Below are 18,238 nucleotides of genomic sequence, written 5' to 3'. Positions count from 1 at the left end.
ACGTTGTGGCTCCACGCGCTGCTAATTATCATCGACCCCCTTTTCAGGGCTTTTCTAGAAGCCGAAGTTGGCGGAAGTTCCCTTTGCCATTTGTACGGGGACCAAGCGTCCACTGTCCACTGCGGATCGTTTTCTTCAAGCAGACTCGCAGACTCGCAGACTCGCAGGGTTTAGGCCCTTCCGACTTCTCCCAGTTTGTTGGTGCAAGCAGGGGTCTAAGACTGGATCTTTGATGTTAGCCGCACGGGCTCCGACTTTCTGTTGGGTTGTTCGCAGTTCGCACCCGTTAGGGCAGCGAGGTGCCTACGTTTGGTGGGTAAGTGCCCGTATTTTGGCGATAGTCACCAGTCTTAGGGCTTTAGCTGAACTTGACAAATCACATCCCTGTCACTCCCCCTGACTTCCCGACTCCCGAGCCAGGCGCCCCGGACCACCTGCCAAAGGGATTGTCGGGCCGAATTTTAGTCCGCTGCCCAACGTCTCAACTCTCAACTCTGAGTCTCATTTCTCAAGTTTCGGTTACGCTGGAGACAAGAGTGCCCCACAGTGCCTGGATCCTCCATCAGTCCACATGCTTGCGCGCCGTTAGTCCGTTACGGATCGACTGCCTTTTCCTGCCGCTCGGCCGCTTCTTGCGATTGTTTGCGAGTCGTTTCACTCGTGCAGCCAGACCTGAATGCAGATCATTACTCAATCCGCCTGAAATCTGGATGCTTCTTCAGGTCAAGCACGTTCAAGCCTCATGGCCAGGAACCCGTATAAAGCCCCCACCTCATTTTCCGTTACATTATGAGTTATGGGTCATTTCCTGACTCAAGCATTGTTTGGTCTTCCGGACGAAAATCGTGGGGGTCCTCTCTTGGAAGACGCGTTAGAAATCAGCAAAACAATCAACAGCATTTCAATTCTCGAGTGTCCTCCTGCTAACACTAATTGGCTTCGCTTAAGCAATTCTGCCATCTGTTAGCTCCGTATAAAGGCCCACGTTTTGCCCTCAGAGCACCTATCAAACGGGAATGGATAGGCCGTTAGATCTTGGCGGCGGAAGTATTCCAGTCTGTCAATGTCTGGAGTGACCCGGAACTCCGAAGTGGAGTGTCGTCTCCATTCGCATTCAAACCCAGACTGATCAGCACTCACCACTCCATAGCGAAATATGCAGCTCCGCCCCTGAACATGTCATATCCATGTCACGGCCTTTGCTGAGCCTGCAAGTCCACGACTCGATCGTTTTCTCGTTTTCTAGTTGTCTTGTCCTTGCTACGGGCGATGATCGGAGTAAGCCCATATGTATGAACTATGGGCCAGTTCACTTTCTTACCGTATTACTTCTAGTCCAGCGTTCCCACTGCTCCGGGCGTGAACCGGAACCATCATATACATACAGAGTAGTGTAAAACACTTTCATTATTGCGGCCTGCCGGCATTGCAGATTCGAGACTCTGTTCTTGTGGTTCATGTTTCGAAAGCCCGACTGTCTTGTCTGAACGACGACCATCCACTATTTCACCATGGCAAGCGCTCCTCCACCTCCGGCGCTGACCGAAGCCCAATTCCATGACAGTCGTGGGATGACCGTCAACATCATTGCGTGGGTATTTACTGGCATTGCGATTGCGACGGTCTTCCTGAAGCTATTTGCGCGGTCACAGATTACCAAGCGCCTTGGCTGGGATGACTTTTTCATCTTCCTCTCGCTGGTAAGCATAGCAGAATGGTATGGTACGGACGAGGCTGATAATGGACTTTATAGGCTCTCAGCATAATCGCTGCGGCATTTGTATCTTACTCCGTTACCCTTGGCCTGGGTCGGCATACGGCAGCGGTAATCGCTGACCATGGGGCCGACGGAGTGGTCCTTACAGCCAAATGGCAGATTTTGGGATTTCGTATGTGCTGATATTCGATATACTATGGAACTTATGAGCTAACGCACTGCCAGCCTTCAACATTGGTCCGTCCAGTCGATTCTCCAGCATCCATAGGTCTCGAGACTAACATACCACCATTCAGGCGCCTTCAGTTTCCCGAATATCTCCATCGCTATCCTCATTGTCCATCTCCTGGACCGGTACCCGCTGCGCACGAATCTCCTCTACGGCATGGTCACCGTGCAAGTCGTGATCGCCCTCGTCTCCGTCGTCCTCATCTTCGTGCAATGCACGCCGGTTGAGATGCTATGGAACCCGAACACGCCGAACGCCAAGTGCTGGGATCCGGCGGTGTTCAACAACTTTAACTACTTCGTCAGCGCGTACACGACGGTGACGGACATTGTGCTTGCCGTTGTCCCCATCTCGGTGTTCTGGAAGCTGCAGATGCCCTTCTCGACCAAGTTGGGTGTCTGTATCATGATGGGGCTGACGCTGCTGAGCGCCATTGTCACGATTGTGAAGGCGACGTATCTGCATCTATTTACGGACCGCACGGATCCTCGTAAGTTCCACCCGGTTCTACCCTTTCCCTCTCTTGTAATTAACAAGCGCAATAGTATGGAACGTGGTCCCCCTCGTCATCTGGGGCCTCATCGAGCAAAACGTCGTCCTCGTCGCCGCCTGCATCCCGACCCTGCGGCCTTTCTTCCACAAAGCTACCTTCCGGTCGGCCAACTCGCGCTCCGGCACGGACAATTCGCGGAGTCGTTCCGGATCCCGCTTCAAGCTCTCCTCCAACCCAAAGGGACGGGCCTCTTCTGTCTCGGAACTGGCGCTCAGAGAAGATGCCAAATACGAGACGAGGGCGAAAGGCTACGATGCCGAGAGCAACAATAGCCAGCAGGGCATCTGGCGCACGATGGAGGTCGATATTAGTAGCGGGAAGGAGAGGGACTCGGAAAGGGGCGAGAATAGGAAGTTTAGGGATATCGTACCCTCGAGTTTGCGCACCTAATCCTAACCCTACCTACCTGACGAGGCTTTTGGGTTGGGGTAATGCCTCTCATTTACGGACTTATGATTCAAAAAAATTCTTGTTGTTCCTAGGGAACAGCGATTGGTATTAGACCAATGGATACAAACGGATTCGGAGCGACTGCCGGGGCCAAAGGTTATATATACCACTTTTGTTTGGATATTTGGAACTTCAGATCAGGGATCATTCTATTCGAATGTATTATTATCAACGTTACTTCGAACATGTCGAGGCTGCCATTTCCAAGACCTATTTGCTGCATAAAAAGCCGAAATAACGGTTTCTATTCTAGATCCGTGTTCATTTGGATATTTAATGTATCATTCCTTCGTTCGAGTTCATATCATTTTGTCCTACCAAGTTAGTTCGATCAGCTTTAAACCATAGATCAGTCTTTAATTCCGGTTGGGCTCTTGCCGCATCATTACCTCTCACATCATTTGCACACCTATATTCTCCTGAAGACGACAAAATGGCCGGTCCGCTGACTGGGAAAGTTGCTCTCATAACTGGCGGCCGCAAGGGCATAGGCAAAGCTGTTGCCCTGCGCCTCGCTCAAGACCGCGCTGCAGTCGCCATCAACTATTCGTTCGACTCCAAGGCCGCAGATGAAGTGGTCCAGCAGATCGGCGACGACAAGGCGATCTCTATTCAAGGCAACGCAGCCCGTATCCCGGATATCGAACGAATCGTGCAAGAGACAGTGCAGAAGTTCGGCAAGATCGATATCTTAATGGCGAACGCAGGAGTGCTTCCGATGAGGGATCTGATGAGCACGAGCGAGGCGGACTTTGATCAGACGTTCGCGCTCAATGTCAAAGGACCATATTTCCTCGCCCAAAAGGCGGTTCCTCACATGCCTGAGGGCTCCCGCATTATCCTGGTGTCGACATCGCCATGCGCATCGAGCACAGTGCCGCCGAACTGTAAGTATTGGCCGCGTCCAGCGAGACGGATACAATCTAACGCCTTTGAACAGACCTCCTATACAACAGCACCGAAGGCGCGATCGAACAGATGAACCCGGGTCTTAGCCAGGGATCTCGGACGAAGGCGGATCTTGGTCAACGCTCTCTCTCCCGGCCCCACTGGAACCGACCTGTTCTTGAAGGGGAAGAGTGAGCAGGTCATCAAGGCACTCGCGTCGGGCAATCCTTTTAATAGGATCGCCGAGCCTGAGGATCAGGCTGATGCCGCCGCTTTCCTGGCCGGTGAGGGGGCAGATGGGTCTCTGGACAGGTTCTGAGGGTGAACGGTGGAATGGCATGAGCGAACGCATGCTTCTTAGGGGGGTAACACTAGGATTTACGAACAGTACAATTCGAGTTCCCTGTTGATACTACACGATAGAGAACTTGAGGACATTTCAACCAGATTCCGATCATTTATATTCGCCATGCGGTATTCTACTCCGCAAATGAAAAAGACACTCGTGATGAACTGAAAATATTGCATTGTTGAATCTTTTGGATTTTGGCTGCTGCCATATAATTAGTGCCATTCCAGTCCAGTCATCCCCGCCCTATTCCCATCACCCGAAGGAGTTCCGTATCAAATCTTTGGATGCCCCTCACGTTCTTCGAGATCGCATCTCCGTCATAGCGTCTTTAGTTCTCAACATCAACAACCACTGAACAACTTCCTGAAATCCAGGAACGTACCCGAGTATCCTCCGTAGCTCTCCAATCCTTCTCACGACATCGCATTGCCCGATTCCAGGCAATATCGCGAATACACCCTCCTCCCGGACATCAATTCCGACCATTGGACCCTCGTGTGTTGGTCGAGAGCTTTATGGAGCGGCACTGGCTACTGGCCATATCGCGATTGCCGTGAGGACCTTTACGGTCTTCAACAGCTCGCGATAGCCAGCCCAGCATGCCGGAGCGCGACGATGACCACACCAGGTCTACTTCGCTCCAGGCGAGCCAGCCGCATGCGATTGTCCCGAGTCGGCACCCATACCTGGACGATTCGAGAAAGCTATGGATAAAGAAGTATCGCACGGAGATTGCAGCCAGCACGAGCAGTCTGCTGTCGACGTTTATGACCGTAAGTGCTTAAGATGGAGTTGCATTGGCAACGCGTCTAACACGGTCTTTCTACAGTATCCTTTGGACTCGGTCAAAACTCGAATGCAAACGTAAGACGCCCGAAGCCCTGACTTGCGTGTTTACCGAGCTGATATCCAGCCTAGTTACCAATTCAGCTCCCTCCTCGACTGCATTCAGCACACCTATCGAACAGAAGGGTTCCATGGCTTTTGGAGAGGTTGGTCGAGCATGAACATATCCCATAAATGCGGTACTGATGCGTATGCAAGGAGTTTGGTCGCCCCTGGCGAGTATAACACTCGTACGAACGCTATCCTTCTCGATATACCAGAAAGCGAAATACACCTACGATGACTGGATCTACCAAGCGACCGGAAATTCCCCGCTGGTCGTCGCAAACACCAGAGGAGCCCTTCCGTCGCTGTCCACGGCATTGTGCTTTGGAGGAGCAGGTGCCACAGCTGGCGCGATGATTACGACAATAGCATGTAAGTAAGGGTATGAAGGTCTGGTGAATGTCGCTGATTGGCTTTGTTGCAGGCCCTTTTGAGTTGACAAAATTGAGCGCCCAGCTCTCTGTTCTGATGGCGAACCGGAACGAGGGAAGCAAAGTAATCGACTCCCTCAGCCAGAGATACCAACAGATGGGAACCCTTCGAACGGCACATGCACTCATCAAGCATAGAGGGATGGCGGCATTGTATGCAGGCTTTCACTACCATCTGCGTGAGTCGATCTCTCAATGCCGAGCCATATCTGTCCATTCGCTCATGAGAGGATAGTCCGCGACACGATAGGCACCGGTGTGTATTTTATGACGTATGAGAGTGCCAAACAGCTTCTGGCAAACGCGAGAGGCAATTCGCCGACCTCCCCAGCAGCAGTGGTCACTGCCGGTGGACTTTGCGGCCTCGCTAGTTGGGCATGTGTGAGTCACTCTGTTTTACCCCCGATGATATCCACGGATGTCCGCTGATCGCCCTCTAGATATATCCGATTGATTCCGCCAAAAGTATATACCAGCGAAATTGCTTGACTGGCGGGAAAGGGGAGACCACTAGGACCAAAATCGAATTCTTCAACAGGCGAATGTATCGAGGTTTGTCTTCTCGTTCATCGCGGTCTGTCTGAGTTGATCACGTTCTTACCGTTCGATAGGTCTTACCGTTTCCATGGGTCGTTCGTGTGTCGTCAATGCCATCTTCTTCTCCGCGTTCGAGTTCACCAAGAAGAAGATCAACCAGCTGGAAGTCGATGATCCCGATTTTCAATCATGACCGTCTAAAAAAAACCTTGCATCTCCGGCGTTTAGGGACCGATTTAAGGCACTCGACATCGCATTTGGCATGGTAATGATTCTTGCCGACACCGTTAGCCTGGCCTTTCACAGTGTATATATTTTCTCTTCGAGCAACATGTTTCGAGCGAAGGCCTTGGACATGACACGGGAGCTTGCATGCCAATGACGAATTTATTGAAAGTTATCCATGTGTGCCGCCATGCTCATGGTTATGAATAGGGAGTTGCATCTTCACACCCTATGTGATCAAGTAATAACTTGAAAACCAGCCAAGTCCTGGCGGAGAAATACCAACGTTCCGCCATTCGTTGCGAGAAGAGATTTGGATCAATTCAAGGTGGGGAATTTCACCGCGAGACTTCGAGAACGGACAGATGCGTCGGAAAGGAAATACGATCTGTTGGGAACATACGGATTTCTCGCTCGGAAGTGCAGCTAGAGGTGGTAAGGCGCTTTGAGGACAGATACGACTGGAAAGGCTCCGCCGTAATTCCCAGCGCTTTTCTTCAGGTAGTATCCGACGCTGACCGGACGAGAAGATGAGGTGTCCCGAACGATAACGAACAGACGCAATGAGACGGTTGGCCTCTGCCTGCCCTCCGATCAAGAAGTAGCCAGAGAGCGATCTCACTCCAGCCCCTTCATGGCTAGTCTGGACGAAGAAACGCAAAAACATCCGAACGACCCGTCATATCCTCACCGGTCTCCATGTATTCTGTCAAAAAAGGAATATTCACTTCGGAACCAGAAGCCAGGCGCGCCAGCCGCTCCACGCAGGGATTGGTCTGCTTCGCAGTGCTAATTGTCAACTAATAGCAGTCATCGGGATGCCGCATCGACTGGGAGAAACGGACGCCGTGTAACCTCGCCACATAGTCATTGTTGTTGTGCTCCCTTACACAAAAGGACCTTGCTCCAACGTGGCCGTTTTGCCTGGACACTGTACTCGAGCCGCTCCAGAACGGAGACGGGAAAGAGACTGCGGCTCGACAGTCCGCTTCAGTGTGGAGTTTTTGTTTTGATGGTTCAACTGCGGACACAGAGAGATGGAATCTTGGATGCCTTGGGCTGAAAAGGGGAATCATGAGGTATTTTAGGTTCTGGTGATGGGAACTGGGAAAGGGGCTGCGGCCAGGAATGTCACTAGTTGCGGGTAGATGCGTTGAGGACTTGGAAAACGGCGAAAACAGGACAGAAGGGCAGGCGAAGGGCTTGCCGCGCATGAGACATACATTGAAGCAAACAGCAGACGGGCGACGAACTATGAGATGGGAAGTGGAAAATCACAACGGTTGACATCTTCCGGTAGAATCTTGATTGTTCTGAACTCCATACAAAACCCCAGGAACCTCTTCTGGAACCATGAATCGATTTCAGGGTCGAAAACGACAAAGATTCTCGAGTCACTAAAACCCAGCCCTCCGGTAGCGACGACGCCTCACCGGACGGAAAAACCGACCTCGGGAAATCCGATACTGCGTGAGAGACCAGGGGTAGGCCGTGAGACGAGGCTCGGAGATTCAAGGCAATCGACATATTCGCGATGACCGTTCCGATGGGACGCCAGAGACGGGAACAGGCGGATAGAGGGTCTGAGCCTTCAACCAAGGATGGTCCCGGTCGTTTCGAAGTCTGTCTTCGCGTTCGATAATATTACCTTATGACAGCGTACACCGGCGGCTCGGGTCGGGAATTATCGAGGCCGATGGCCAGTCGTTGCCTCGTTGGTGCCAGTGGTTTACAGCAAAAACGCAACAAGCAATAATAGAATAACAACCTGACGCAGCAGCTGCCTCCCGAAGGAGCACGGCGATATCACGTACGAAGCCATGAGCAAGCAGCTGCCCGTGTTTGGGAGCTCCTCGAATCCAGCCCCTAGCAACGTCGGAAGAAGCTCATCCGACCATCGGCATGGCCGAAAGAAACAATAACCGCATGTACGCAAGAGCTACGTTGGAAGGCTGAGTGAATGGAGGCCAGTGATGTTGTGTGACCTCGCGGGATGCCGCGTGGGTTGGGGACGTTCCGACGATGAGATCTAAATGAGATGTGACAGGCCACGGGGTGTATCTTGATCTTTGCGGGTGACAGCGTCCACGTGGCGGCAGGTCCATCCTAGTCGGGATCGGGTCCTCTTTTCGAAAACGTTCGATCGACGGGCGTTATCTCGGCTGCATTATGGATTGAACGCATCGGGGCTTGTCGGAAATGGAGCGCTGCATGAGAAAGTATTGGACACCTTACTTGGAACCACGGGTTGGCCTATGACACCGTGACATTGTGGCAGAATGGATCCATCAGGATTGTTTTGCCCGGGTTCGGTGGATGGTCGGGTTGCGCATGTATCAATCCGCAACTAATAATAATCCATCAGGCGGGATAGAGGCATTGGACGACTCGTCGACCTTGGATTCTACACTCCGAAAAGAAGCGTGTTTCTGTTTGAACGTCGGCTGCTACTTCGATGTTCGACCCGGTTCTTCTCAGAATCTCAGGGGCTTTTAAGCACCACTCTCGAATTAGGAACCCTGCTGTATCTAGAGCATCCAACATGTCCATCACGAATCATCTCCAAGTTCGTTGCTAAACATTGGCTTGACTTGGTCCTACTCAAACACGGCTATTTCCCTTGGTGCGTCAGTATAAAACATGGTGTGAGGATTACATATAGGGTAGGCTACTAGCTAGTAGCTCACGACGGAAGCGGAAAAGGTGCAACATAAAACCATGCGTGACGAAAGAGATGTCCCACACATATTTCAGGTTTAGGGCTCGCGTTCTAGAAGAGTTCCAGAACGGGTTTGCCACGATCACCATTGGCGGAAGATCTGATGATTTCCTCCTCCGAATGACCGAAGTGCGAAGGGCGAAGGACGGAAGTCGGGAATTATATGGCACGGGAGTTAGGAATGGCATTATTTCATTGCGTAGGTCTTCGTTTGGATGCCTTAGAGACGTCACGTCTTCACGAGCAAAACCCGCTAGTCCAGAAGCTCCGCGGACACTGGACACACTGTGGTGGGTCTCGAGCGAAGCATATCGGTCCGAATATCAATAGACTTAGGCATTAGACCCTCCAGAGTCCAGACCTGTTGACGTCGCAATCGTAGACTGCAGAAGCGATGTATGGCTCGCGCGGGATTCGGAGACGGGATTTCCCTCTCTCGACGGAGGTTGATTCAATCTGGGAAGAATAGATCTATTCCTTGAGGTACTTATCGTGGTCGCCTGGTCGGTATCACGAAGATTTTCACAGCGCAGCTTCCATTGGATCTTGCATTCCGTCAGGAACAGAGAGTGAGCGATGGAAATTCGCATGGTCCCACTCCATTTAGCGTTTTAGACCCAATGAGTTAAGTTACATGAAACTTGCGCAGGCCCGTCTCGCTTCCCGCTTTTCACTTCTGCAACGCGAATACGTACTCGATGGAGAGAGGAGAGCCATAGACTCTCGATGGGCCCGGTCGGCTGGACAAATTGCAAACGCGAAACGAGCATGAAGGCCAAGCGGTGGGCGCATGAGATCGGCGGTCCGCTCCAATTTCCACGCCGATGGGCCCGAAGGGACGAAATGGGGAAGAAAGGCGGTGGATGACTGATCACGTTGACACTTGGGAGACTATGCTTTGGATGGGAATTGGGATCATCCATCAAGAGAGCGCCATCAAGCCCATCACGACTGCGATTGTCTGATGACATTGTGAGGTGTGGATAGGTAAGGAAATATAGTTTGGATTTGGAGGAGTTCGTTGTTGGGCCGTTGGACGAGTCAGTTGGGGCTACGACAGGAGAAGAATTTTGCGATGATCATCAAAAATCCGGGAATCGGGAATTGAACGGTTTGGGTTAGAGCATGACAAAACACTGCTCTCTAGACTCCTAATGGCTAATTCCTTATGTCTTCATTGTGAAGATGCGGTGGGCACCACTCACGAGACGGGGATTTATTCGAAAGAAGATGAATGTCCGCTCTCAATGCTCATTGCAATTAGAGTGGGAATTGGGACTGTTGGAAATCATGGAATTATGCGCCAGACTAACAGCTCAGGGACGATCATCATCAGTGGCATGGATTCATGTCTCATGGAGACTGGAGAGACATGGGACGCAAAAGCAGCACGACGATTCGGCGATTCCCAAGGCAACACGAACTGCAATAAAGGTGCGACGTGAAAAGCAGCAACGCAGCGTCTTCCACATGGCATCCCGTCCCCTTGATGCCCTTGGCTTTTCTTGGTGACCTTGACTGTCTTGGCGACCATGTATCGGCATGTCAGTTTGGACGGTTGTGGCCTTGTGCAGTGGGAAAAGCCCTTGTGGGAGGATCAATGTGACACGCGTTGCAACTTTTGCTACTGCCTACATCACAGGTCGACGAGAATCTGTCGTGTGCGCTGCTTGGGGGAAAGCCCTTTTTGGGGATTTTCCCCTTCTCCCTTTTCCCTGTTGGTGATTTGTGGCGACCACATGGCAGAGAACCCCGAATCTCTGATAATTAACAACTTCACGACTCACGAGTTTGGGCTGCTGTGTCCGAAACATGACACTGAATAGCGGCCACCAGAAAGACCGGAGCCTGGACTGGGCTGTCTGGGCTGGACTGGGCAGCACTTTGGAGAGAGCATGGCAGGGCTGGGGTCCTTGTCTATTGCTGTCAGTGAGAAAGGGAGAGAATCTGAGAAAGGGCGAACGGGGGAGGGAGCCCCGATGGGCGATGACTGGCTGGTGTGAGCCTAACCCTGTTTGCCCAGCGCCACTGGGGGTGTTTCTTCACTGTTCCTTTCTTCCCTGACTCTTCTTCCCTGGCTCTTCCCTGTTTCGTCCTGGAGTCCTGGTCCCTGGGGTGCTGGACTGCCGGGCTCTTCCATGTGGTGCGACAGGCCTCCCTCCCTCCCTAGACCTTGAAATGACAAGCCACTCTCTCCACGGTCCACAGTTCAAACGGCCAGGAAGTGCCCCTCATGAGGCCTCATCCTCACAAAAATGGCTCCTACAGGCGGCAAATCACAACGAGTCAAACAACGCTACGACAGGCCTACCTCGTGTCTTTCCGGTTGTGTGACGAAACGATGCAAGCAAGCACGCAACGTGATGTCCATGCAGCCATGCTCTCTCTTGTCCACCTCATCAATAAATCATGCTCAGTTGAAAGAACATGACATAACTTGTGCGGAGAGGACGAAAATAACTAAATAATGGATGGCAGAATGAATGGCAGAATGAATCAAAAGAATCGGGAATGATTACGTACATGGTAGGCATGAAAGATAGCCCCCATTACCTTAGTGATCGTCCATTAAGATTCCATTTTGATTTCTTCCCGCCTGATGTCCGAGTCCCCCGAACACCAGTTCTGATTCGGCCTCCGTCTAGACTGATGTCTGATGGGAACACCACCACTGACCACGTTGTGCTGCTCATTCAGCGATCGACGGCTGCATGGCCTGCAGGCTGCATGGCTGCATCACTGAGTGCAAGGGCACCGCGTGCGCTTTTACGGCGCTAGCTACATGCTTAGGCTTAGGCTTGAGATGCCCCCCCTGGCCCTCACCCTCTTCCGCCTGTCATCCTGTGACTGCTAGACGCTAATCTCCTCTAACAACCCGGGAGTGAGCCCAGAGAGATTGCAGATATGAGTCCTCTCACGAAATGAAGGGAAAACTGTCGCAATCAGGTCAATCAAAAGGATCGAATAATCGAATCCTGCCCAGAGTCTACTCGGTAGATTATTCAGCATTACCCAGATGTCTGCTGAACTGATCGCTGATCGCTGCATGCCTGGTGGTTACTCAGGTACATAAATGCGTCAAGATGTTCCATAATAATATGAATCCGTGTAGTTACATACTGAAGTGCATAACATTGATGTCTTAAAGCCCAGGTTGTAGGAATAATTCTAGAAATATCCGAACACTGTTGAGAAAAGATTCTTCGCTGCTGATCCAAACAAGATCTGGTCCTCCAGTCCTGTGGAACAATCGACCAGACCCAGACCCAGCCAGACTCACATTCAACGCAGCCTGTTTGAGGTTCATGAGCCATTTGCGAAACAGCGATCGGGCGGTTTAGTGGATCAGTAGAGACCATTTCTTGAGACCGAAACCAAGTATTCCCCTTCTCAGTTCTGTCAGTCTGTCACCAGCCGGCCAAATGTCGCCGTCTCACATTGGTTGCAGCGCCAACGGCGCGTGAACGTGAATGGGACAAGTCAGTCGGAGACTATGGGACTTGTGGTGGTCACTGACCACTACGACTGGCCAGAGAAAAAAGCTGAAACAAACGGGTCGTTGGTACAGGATAGTTGCGAGTCTAGGCAAATGAAGCGCTGATAACCAAAATCGATTTGCATCGTTTATTTCCTTCGTTGCATCATCCCTCCACAGCGCGGAGCCCACGTTATTATTACCCTAACTTACGATCCTTAACCTATGATCCTAAAGTGCTGGGTATGATCCTACCAAATTCCTACAATCCCATCACTTATCAGTTACCAAACCCGGTACTTAACATCCAGCATCGTTCCGTACCTTGAGCCTTCATAGCTCTAGCTTCCCCAGCCGGACCGCGCTCCTCTTTTAGCTTTCACCTTTTCTACTTTGCCTGCATAATCCGTCGCCTTTTTCTGCAGCATCCATTTCCCCCCTAAAAAACTCTATTCTTTACTAAGGCCGCTGCAACGTGGATTGTGGACTTTCTTGCTCCACGACTCCATAGGCAGTCATATCCTCGGCACTTCAGTTCCCATTCACTATTCAGTTCCCATTCACTATTCAGATCCACCATCGCGTGGTGCGGCTTTATTCCATCCGCCCCATAATTCTTTGAGGAATTGAGGTGCTTCAAGGCGTTGACAGTTGACACACCGTCCACCCCCATCCATCCACCACTTATTAGTTCTTATTACTACTACCAGTCTACTACACTCTAACCACTCGCCACTCATTCATTATTCTGCTCCCCCATCCCACCAACACCCCAAATCTTCACTAGGGCCTGAGTTAGTCGTCCACTCCTCCTGCAAGCTGCAGGCTAACTCAATTCCACCGTATACCGCACACCACGAAGGGCACGAACGGACCAACCTCCTCATTGTCTTCCCATGCTCTCTCCATGCCTCCTGCATACCGGTAGTGCATACTCGCGCCCCCGATGATATTGCCTCTCCCCCATCCACCCCAACGTCAACTCGAGAGTCACCAACTTTCCTTGGAACCAACAACGTGGGACCTGCCACGCGACGATCGACCTCCGCTGACGTTCACATCGCCTCGTGCATCGTCGCAAGTCGCCCGCCCAACCAACTCCGAAAATAATATTATTCCCACCACTACCACCACCACCGCCGTCCCTGCAAATTCCTCCGCCAAACCCCCTCGATCTCGCCTAACCCGAAGGCCTTCTCGATTGCATTCATACTGGTCAGCCCGAAGAGCTGCCGCCGCCGCTGCCGCCACAACTCACACGACTTCGACTTCCGCTGTCGCCGTCCCTCCTCCAACGTCTGGAAACTCGGTCGGGTTGCCCAACGAGGACCTCGTGCTCCCTTGCACGCAGCCTGCCGTGCGCGAGCCCAAGAACCCGGATACTGGCTCTGCTCCAGGCCTGCTGTGTAATCCACAAACGGCAGACCTGTCGCACCGATCCACGACCATTCTCCACCAACCGAACCGGTCGAACCACCCCGAGAACGTGTCCAACGACCTGACGACGGTCGGAGGTTTGGATTCCAAGGACCACCCACGGCCTCCCACTTCATCATCGGCTTTGCACTCGAAAGCACCCTCTTCTGCTGCTTCTTTCGACCTCGACCAACCCGAATCACCTCCTACCATCCGCAAAATGCATCAAACATCCTCTAGACTGCTTCGCATGACCGATGATGACCGGCCTTTCACAAGGGTGAGTGCAATCGAATCTCTCCTTTCCCGTACTTGATTTGCATTGTCCCCTACTTTTGCTTTTTTTTTTTGCTTCCCAATTGCCCAATTGTGTTGCCGTCGAGCCTGGCCATGTGTTGCGGATCCGGTCCTTGTTCTGTGTCGCGATGAGGGATATGGAATCCGAGCGGCCATGAAGTCGGAATCAAGCGCAGAGATCGATCCGCAATTATATCACGGACCATGGCCGATGGCCTCTCTGTCTCGACCGGCGATACTGTCTCCCCCCCTTCGCATCGCAATTTGCCAGTCGTTCGAGTGGGTGTAGTGCGACTACCCCTTGACCGCTCGTTCGTTAGGATCGTACTGAAACTTGGTTCCAGACCTCCAATGCAGGCCCCCACTCGCCCGGTGAGAATGACGCTGATAAATTCATGATGTACCAGGACTTCAAAGACCTCTTCTCGACGTTGATGGTCAGCCTGCCCCTAACCTCGCATCGCGTCCGATTCCAGAAGGTCGAACATACCTTCTCCTCCGAGGAAGCCATCACCAACCTGGGCTCCTTGAAATTCTCCCAGTCCAACCGAATGCCCGACCCGAAAGACCCATCCCGCATTGTCACCACGACCACGACCACCACCTTCTCCATGGCGAAGGAGATGGCACGGTCCGTATGCCATCGCTTCCTCGAAGCGCGTTTCATCGACTCGGTGGACGGCAAGACCGACTTCTCATCCAAGAGCGCCGTTTGGCAACTCACACCCAAAGGCATGCACATTCTGCAACGGTTCTGTCAACGCAACGGCATCAACCAAAGACACGTCTACGACCTGTTAGACTCGCCGAGAAATACTATGCACCTCGTCATTCTTGAGAGGGAGAACGAAACGGACCGCCTGCACCGGGATCAAGCCACCATCGAAGTCATTTTCCGTCGTTTCGCTGGCGCCGAGCCGAACGTGAAGACCTCAACATCCGCCTCCGATTCCGACTCGCTCAACGACTACGTGACCGGCCTGGTCGGCGTGAAGCTGGCCAAAGAACGAAAAGTCGGTGATCGGGTATTATGGAACACGTTCACGGGCAAAGCGGCGGTCGATTGGCTGCTCGACTGCTGCACGATGGTAGACAAGCGGGAAGCGTTCGAGCTGGCCTCGCTGTTCACCCAATACAATATGATCCAGCACATTGCACCCAATGGCGAGCGCGACAATCGGACCGGGTTCAATCCCTCCAAAACTGCCATTTACTCGTTTACGGAGAAGGGTCAGAGAGTGGCAGGTTGGGTCAGCCCCAGCACCTCGTCCGCCAATGGTGATAACAGCACGTTGCGAGCAAGGGAAGGAACCGCCCGCGATTCAAATGCCAATCGCATGCAAGTCATCGTCAACGATCCCGCGCTGCGACTGCTCTTCCGCGAGTTTTTGCGCGACACCCACTGCGAGGAGAACTTATCATTCTATTTGGACGTCAAGATTTTCCTCGAACAGTACAAGAATGCCAAGAAGAGCAGCTCATCACCTAAACTGGAAACGATCCGCGAGACGCTTGCGGCTGCATACAGTAAGTCATTCTCTTTTCTATTCGATTGTCAAGCTGCGAAATCATGCTGACCGACTTTTTCAGGCCTTTACAACGCTTTCCTGGCCCCTGGTTCTCCATGCGAACTGAATATCGACTATACGCTACGGACCGCCCTCGCAGCTCGAATGACCCGAGCGGTGGGCGATGATGAAGCAATGATCAAGAGTCTCGACGAAGTCGCCTCGCTATTCGATCAGGCGCAAACATCCGTGTTTAAGCTCATGGCTAGCGTAAGTCTCTGCGGTATCCTATGTTTGTGGATTTGCGATTGACAGTTTTTTTTTATAGGACTCGGTTCCGAAATTCATGCGCGAGCCAAAATATACGTCGGTCATCCACGAGCGAAATTTGGACGTCGCGTTAGCCGCGCCCACACGAACATCTACGTCATAAGATTTGCGCGCCGATCGTTTGCAGCGATCACCTCCTCTCTCCTCTATCTTTGACCGCGCGAACGGAACACTCGACGGTTCCGATCGACTTCCCCCCTGCATGTGCGGACGGATAGATTGACGACGGCCTCCCACGCGACCCTCTGGTCGTGCATTTTCTACTGACAGGTGGCTCCGGTCCCTGTAGCATCATAGAGGCATCCTTTCCTTATCACCGTTCCGACGCCCGCCCGGCGACGCGAACGCTTTGCATAGAAAATCTAGGTGTTCGGTTTTGGATTTCGCTTTTCTGCCATGTTCCTGGTTACGCTACTACTGCCGGCTGCGGTACAGGCGACGCGTATCATGCATGGAGCCATTCTAAAGACTTTAATTGCATTGGGGTCCTCTTGCATTCACGGTCATGACCCCCCATGACCTTTTCCTTTGTTTTATTCCTTGTGGGGGAGCAACAGCAAGCTCCTCGTCACGACACACACATTGCATACATAGGGGTGGACGGCGTTCGCAAATTTGGTGTCATGATCCGTTCATTCATGCCATCCATCATCGTGGCTCGCACCACTTAGTCTAGCGACAAATTGAACAAATAGTGAAAAACCAACACCGTATAATGCCGTGTAATATAGATGCTCGTATGACCTCTAGTATCATCCCCCTCGACTCGTCCCCCCTTCCCCCTGACCCGCCGCGTCTCAAAACCCCTGAAGACAGAAATCCCGCACTTCCCGATATGCCGTCTCTAGATCATCGTTCACCACGATCTTGTCGTGCACGGCGTCCGAGTTCGCGTACTCGATCTCCCGCTTCGCCTGGTCCAACCGCCGCTGGATCGAGTCCTCGTCGTCCGTCGCCCGCCCGCGCAACCGCCCCTCGAGCACCTCCACCGACGGCGGCGCGACGAACAGGAATCGCGCGGGAAGGGTCGAGTTTCGGATTTGTTTGACGCCCTGCACGTGATGAAGCCCCAATTAGCATGATCCCATTTTTCGAACGCCATCGAGCCAGCGTACCTCCATCTCGATATCCAGCAAGCACACGCGTCCAGCATCGGCAATCTTCTCGATCGCCGCCTTCGACGTCCCGTATTTATTCCGTCCGAACACCGCGTGCTCAACGAACTCGTCGTTCGCGACCATGGCGTCGAACCGCTCCATGGGCACGAACCAGTAGTCCTCGCCGTCTTGCTCCAAGGCGTCGCTGACGTTGGCTTTCCGGCGGGGCGCGCGCGTGGTGTGGCTGACGCTGAACTCGAACTTGTCAGGGTATTCGGACATCAGGCGATCTTTGATGGTGCTTTTGCCGACGCCGCTGGGGCCGGAGAGGACGATGAGGCGGGAGATCATTCCTAGAGGGGGGAGGGGGTTAGCATGAGGGAAGGTTCCCGACGGAAGTTCGTGAGCTTACTCGTGTCGGCACTCATCTTTCCCGAAGGGGACGCGAGCCAGGGATGGAATGGGGATAGGGAGCGTTCAAGATGCGCGGAGCGGTGTAGAGGCAGGCCACCGAAGGGGCTCGAGAAGCGAAGGGATGAAGGGAAACGAAGGGATCGGGCGAGGAATATCTGCCGCTGCATCCACCGCGGGTCGATGACTTCCTGTGGGCCTCTTTTTCCGCGCTTTCGAACCCGAAATAATATCGATAGGGCTAGATGTCGGGAGTCGGGAGTAATGCCTGGACTGTAATTAGCCCTGCAGCGAGCAACGGTTGAGCGGTACGGCACTAACGCAGGAGAGAGGCGTGGCAGATGATCCCGAGGCTGCTTCGATCGGTCGTCAATGCCGGTTTGGGATTCTGATCGGTATTATTTAAGCAGGTGAAATCGGTTCACGAAGCAATTGGGATGGCTGCAGTTTAGGAAATAGCTGTGAAGGGTCCAACCAATTATACGGGAATTATCGAGCTCATTCTGGTAAAGAACGCCCTGGGCTTAGGTTCCGTTGCAACGGTATATTTCAACGGTTGATACTTAGTGGAGCATTTTATTGATTGGAATAATACTTAGTCATTTTCATGGAGAGTCCAACTGTCCACAATGCCCCCCATCCGGTCTGGTCCCGTTCTTGTTTAACTCCAGACTCCAGTCCAGCGCCACAGACATCGCGTGTCGAGTGTCGA

At 52.5% G+C, this 18,238-nt stretch overlaps 5 protein-coding genes across 5 annotated transcripts; 4 read left to right on the top strand and 1 right to left on the bottom strand.

The window, feature by feature from the left end:
* The first annotated feature begins 1,133 nt into the window (after positions 1–1,133).
* Positions 1,134–3,136, top strand: P152DRAFT_280903 (uncharacterized protein). Its single transcript, XM_033674919.1, has 6 exons — positions 1,134–1,278; positions 1,336–1,700; positions 1,754–1,889; positions 1,943–1,954; positions 2,014–2,436; positions 2,492–3,136. Exons 2-6 carry the CDS (start codon positions 1,512–1,514, stop codon positions 2,887–2,889), a joined length of 1,158 nt encoding a protein of 385 aa, XP_033536229.1. The 5' UTR covers positions 1,134–1,278; positions 1,336–1,511; the 3' UTR covers positions 2,890–3,136.
* A 246-nt stretch (positions 3,137–3,382) lies between these two features.
* P152DRAFT_512926 (NAD(P)-binding protein) lies at positions 3,383–4,295 on the top strand (the record flags this gene model as incomplete). The annotated part of the gene is made up of 2 exons (XM_033682776.1): positions 3,383–3,836; positions 3,945–4,295. The coding sequence occupies 2 exons, from the start codon at positions 3,383–3,385 to the stop codon at positions 4,154–4,156; spliced, it is 666 nt and encodes a 221-aa protein (XP_033536228.1). The 3' UTR covers positions 4,157–4,295.
* A 393-nt stretch (positions 4,296–4,688) lies between these two features.
* Positions 4,689–6,372, top strand: P152DRAFT_280380 (mitochondrial carrier). Its single transcript, XM_033674917.1, has 8 exons — positions 4,689–4,962; positions 5,019–5,053; positions 5,108–5,181; positions 5,234–5,452; positions 5,505–5,690; positions 5,747–5,892; positions 5,952–6,063; positions 6,123–6,372. The coding sequence occupies exons 1-8, from the start codon at positions 4,789–4,791 to the stop codon at positions 6,239–6,241; spliced, it is 1,065 nt and encodes a 354-aa protein (XP_033536227.1). The 5' UTR covers positions 4,689–4,788; the 3' UTR covers positions 6,242–6,372.
* Positions 6,373–14,575: 8,203 nt separating this feature from the next.
* Positions 14,576–16,121, top strand: P152DRAFT_465405 (RGS-domain-containing protein; the record flags this gene model as incomplete). Its single annotated transcript, XM_033680629.1, has 3 exons — positions 14,576–15,707; positions 15,771–15,958; positions 16,017–16,121. The coding sequence occupies 3 exons, from the start codon at positions 14,576–14,578 to the stop codon at positions 16,119–16,121; spliced, it is 1,425 nt and encodes a 474-aa protein (XP_033536226.1).
* A 694-nt stretch (positions 16,122–16,815) lies between these two features.
* On the bottom strand, positions 16,816–17,995 carry P152DRAFT_512923 (guanylate kinase; the record flags this gene model as incomplete). Its single annotated transcript, XM_033682775.1, has 4 exons — positions 17,848–17,995; positions 17,528–17,794; positions 17,134–17,468; positions 16,816–17,070 (listed from the first exon to the last, which is right to left on the bottom strand). The coding sequence occupies exons 2-4, from the start codon at positions 17,694–17,696 to the stop codon at positions 16,816–16,818; spliced, it is 759 nt and encodes a 252-aa protein (XP_033536225.1). The 5' UTR covers positions 17,697–17,794; positions 17,848–17,995.
* Between the last annotated feature and the right edge of the window lie 243 nt (positions 17,996–18,238).

Source organism: Eremomyces bilateralis (genome assembly GCF_010015585.1).
Source record: "Eremomyces bilateralis CBS 781.70 unplaced genomic scaffold P152scaffold_5, whole genome shotgun sequence".
NCBI lineage: Eukaryota > Fungi > Ascomycota > Dothideomycetes > Eremomycetales > Eremomycetaceae > Eremomyces > Eremomyces bilateralis.
Note: the sequence above shows the minus strand (reverse complement) of the source record. Positions and strands in the feature narration are given on the sequence as shown.

What these genes read in the sequence shown, in the direction of transcription:
- P152DRAFT_280903 (XM_033674919.1), top strand. Translation starts at nt 1,512, where the DNA reads ATGGCAAGCGCTCCTCCACCTCCGGCGCTGACCGAAGCCCAATTCCAT. An exon ending in TTTTCATCTTCCTCTCGCTG is followed by an intron (nt 1,701 to 1,753) that starts GTAAGCATAGCA and finishes TGGACTTTATAG; the next exon opens with GCTCTCAGCATAATCGCTGC. An exon ending in TACGGACCGCACGGATCCTC is followed by an intron (nt 2,437 to 2,491) that starts GTAAGTTCCACC and finishes CAAGCGCAATAG; the next exon opens with TATGGAACGTGGTCCCCCTC.
- P152DRAFT_280380 (XM_033674917.1), top strand. Translation starts at nt 4,789, where the DNA reads ATGCCGGAGCGCGACGATGACCACACCAGGTCTACTTCGCTCCAGGCG. An exon ending in GTTCCATGGCTTTTGGAGAG is followed by an intron (nt 5,182 to 5,233) that starts GTTGGTCGAGCA and finishes TGCGTATGCAAG; the next exon opens with GAGTTTGGTCGCCCCTGGCG. An exon ending in AGGCTTTCACTACCATCTGC is followed by an intron (nt 5,691 to 5,746) that starts GTGAGTCGATCT and finishes ATGAGAGGATAG; the next exon opens with TCCGCGACACGATAGGCACC.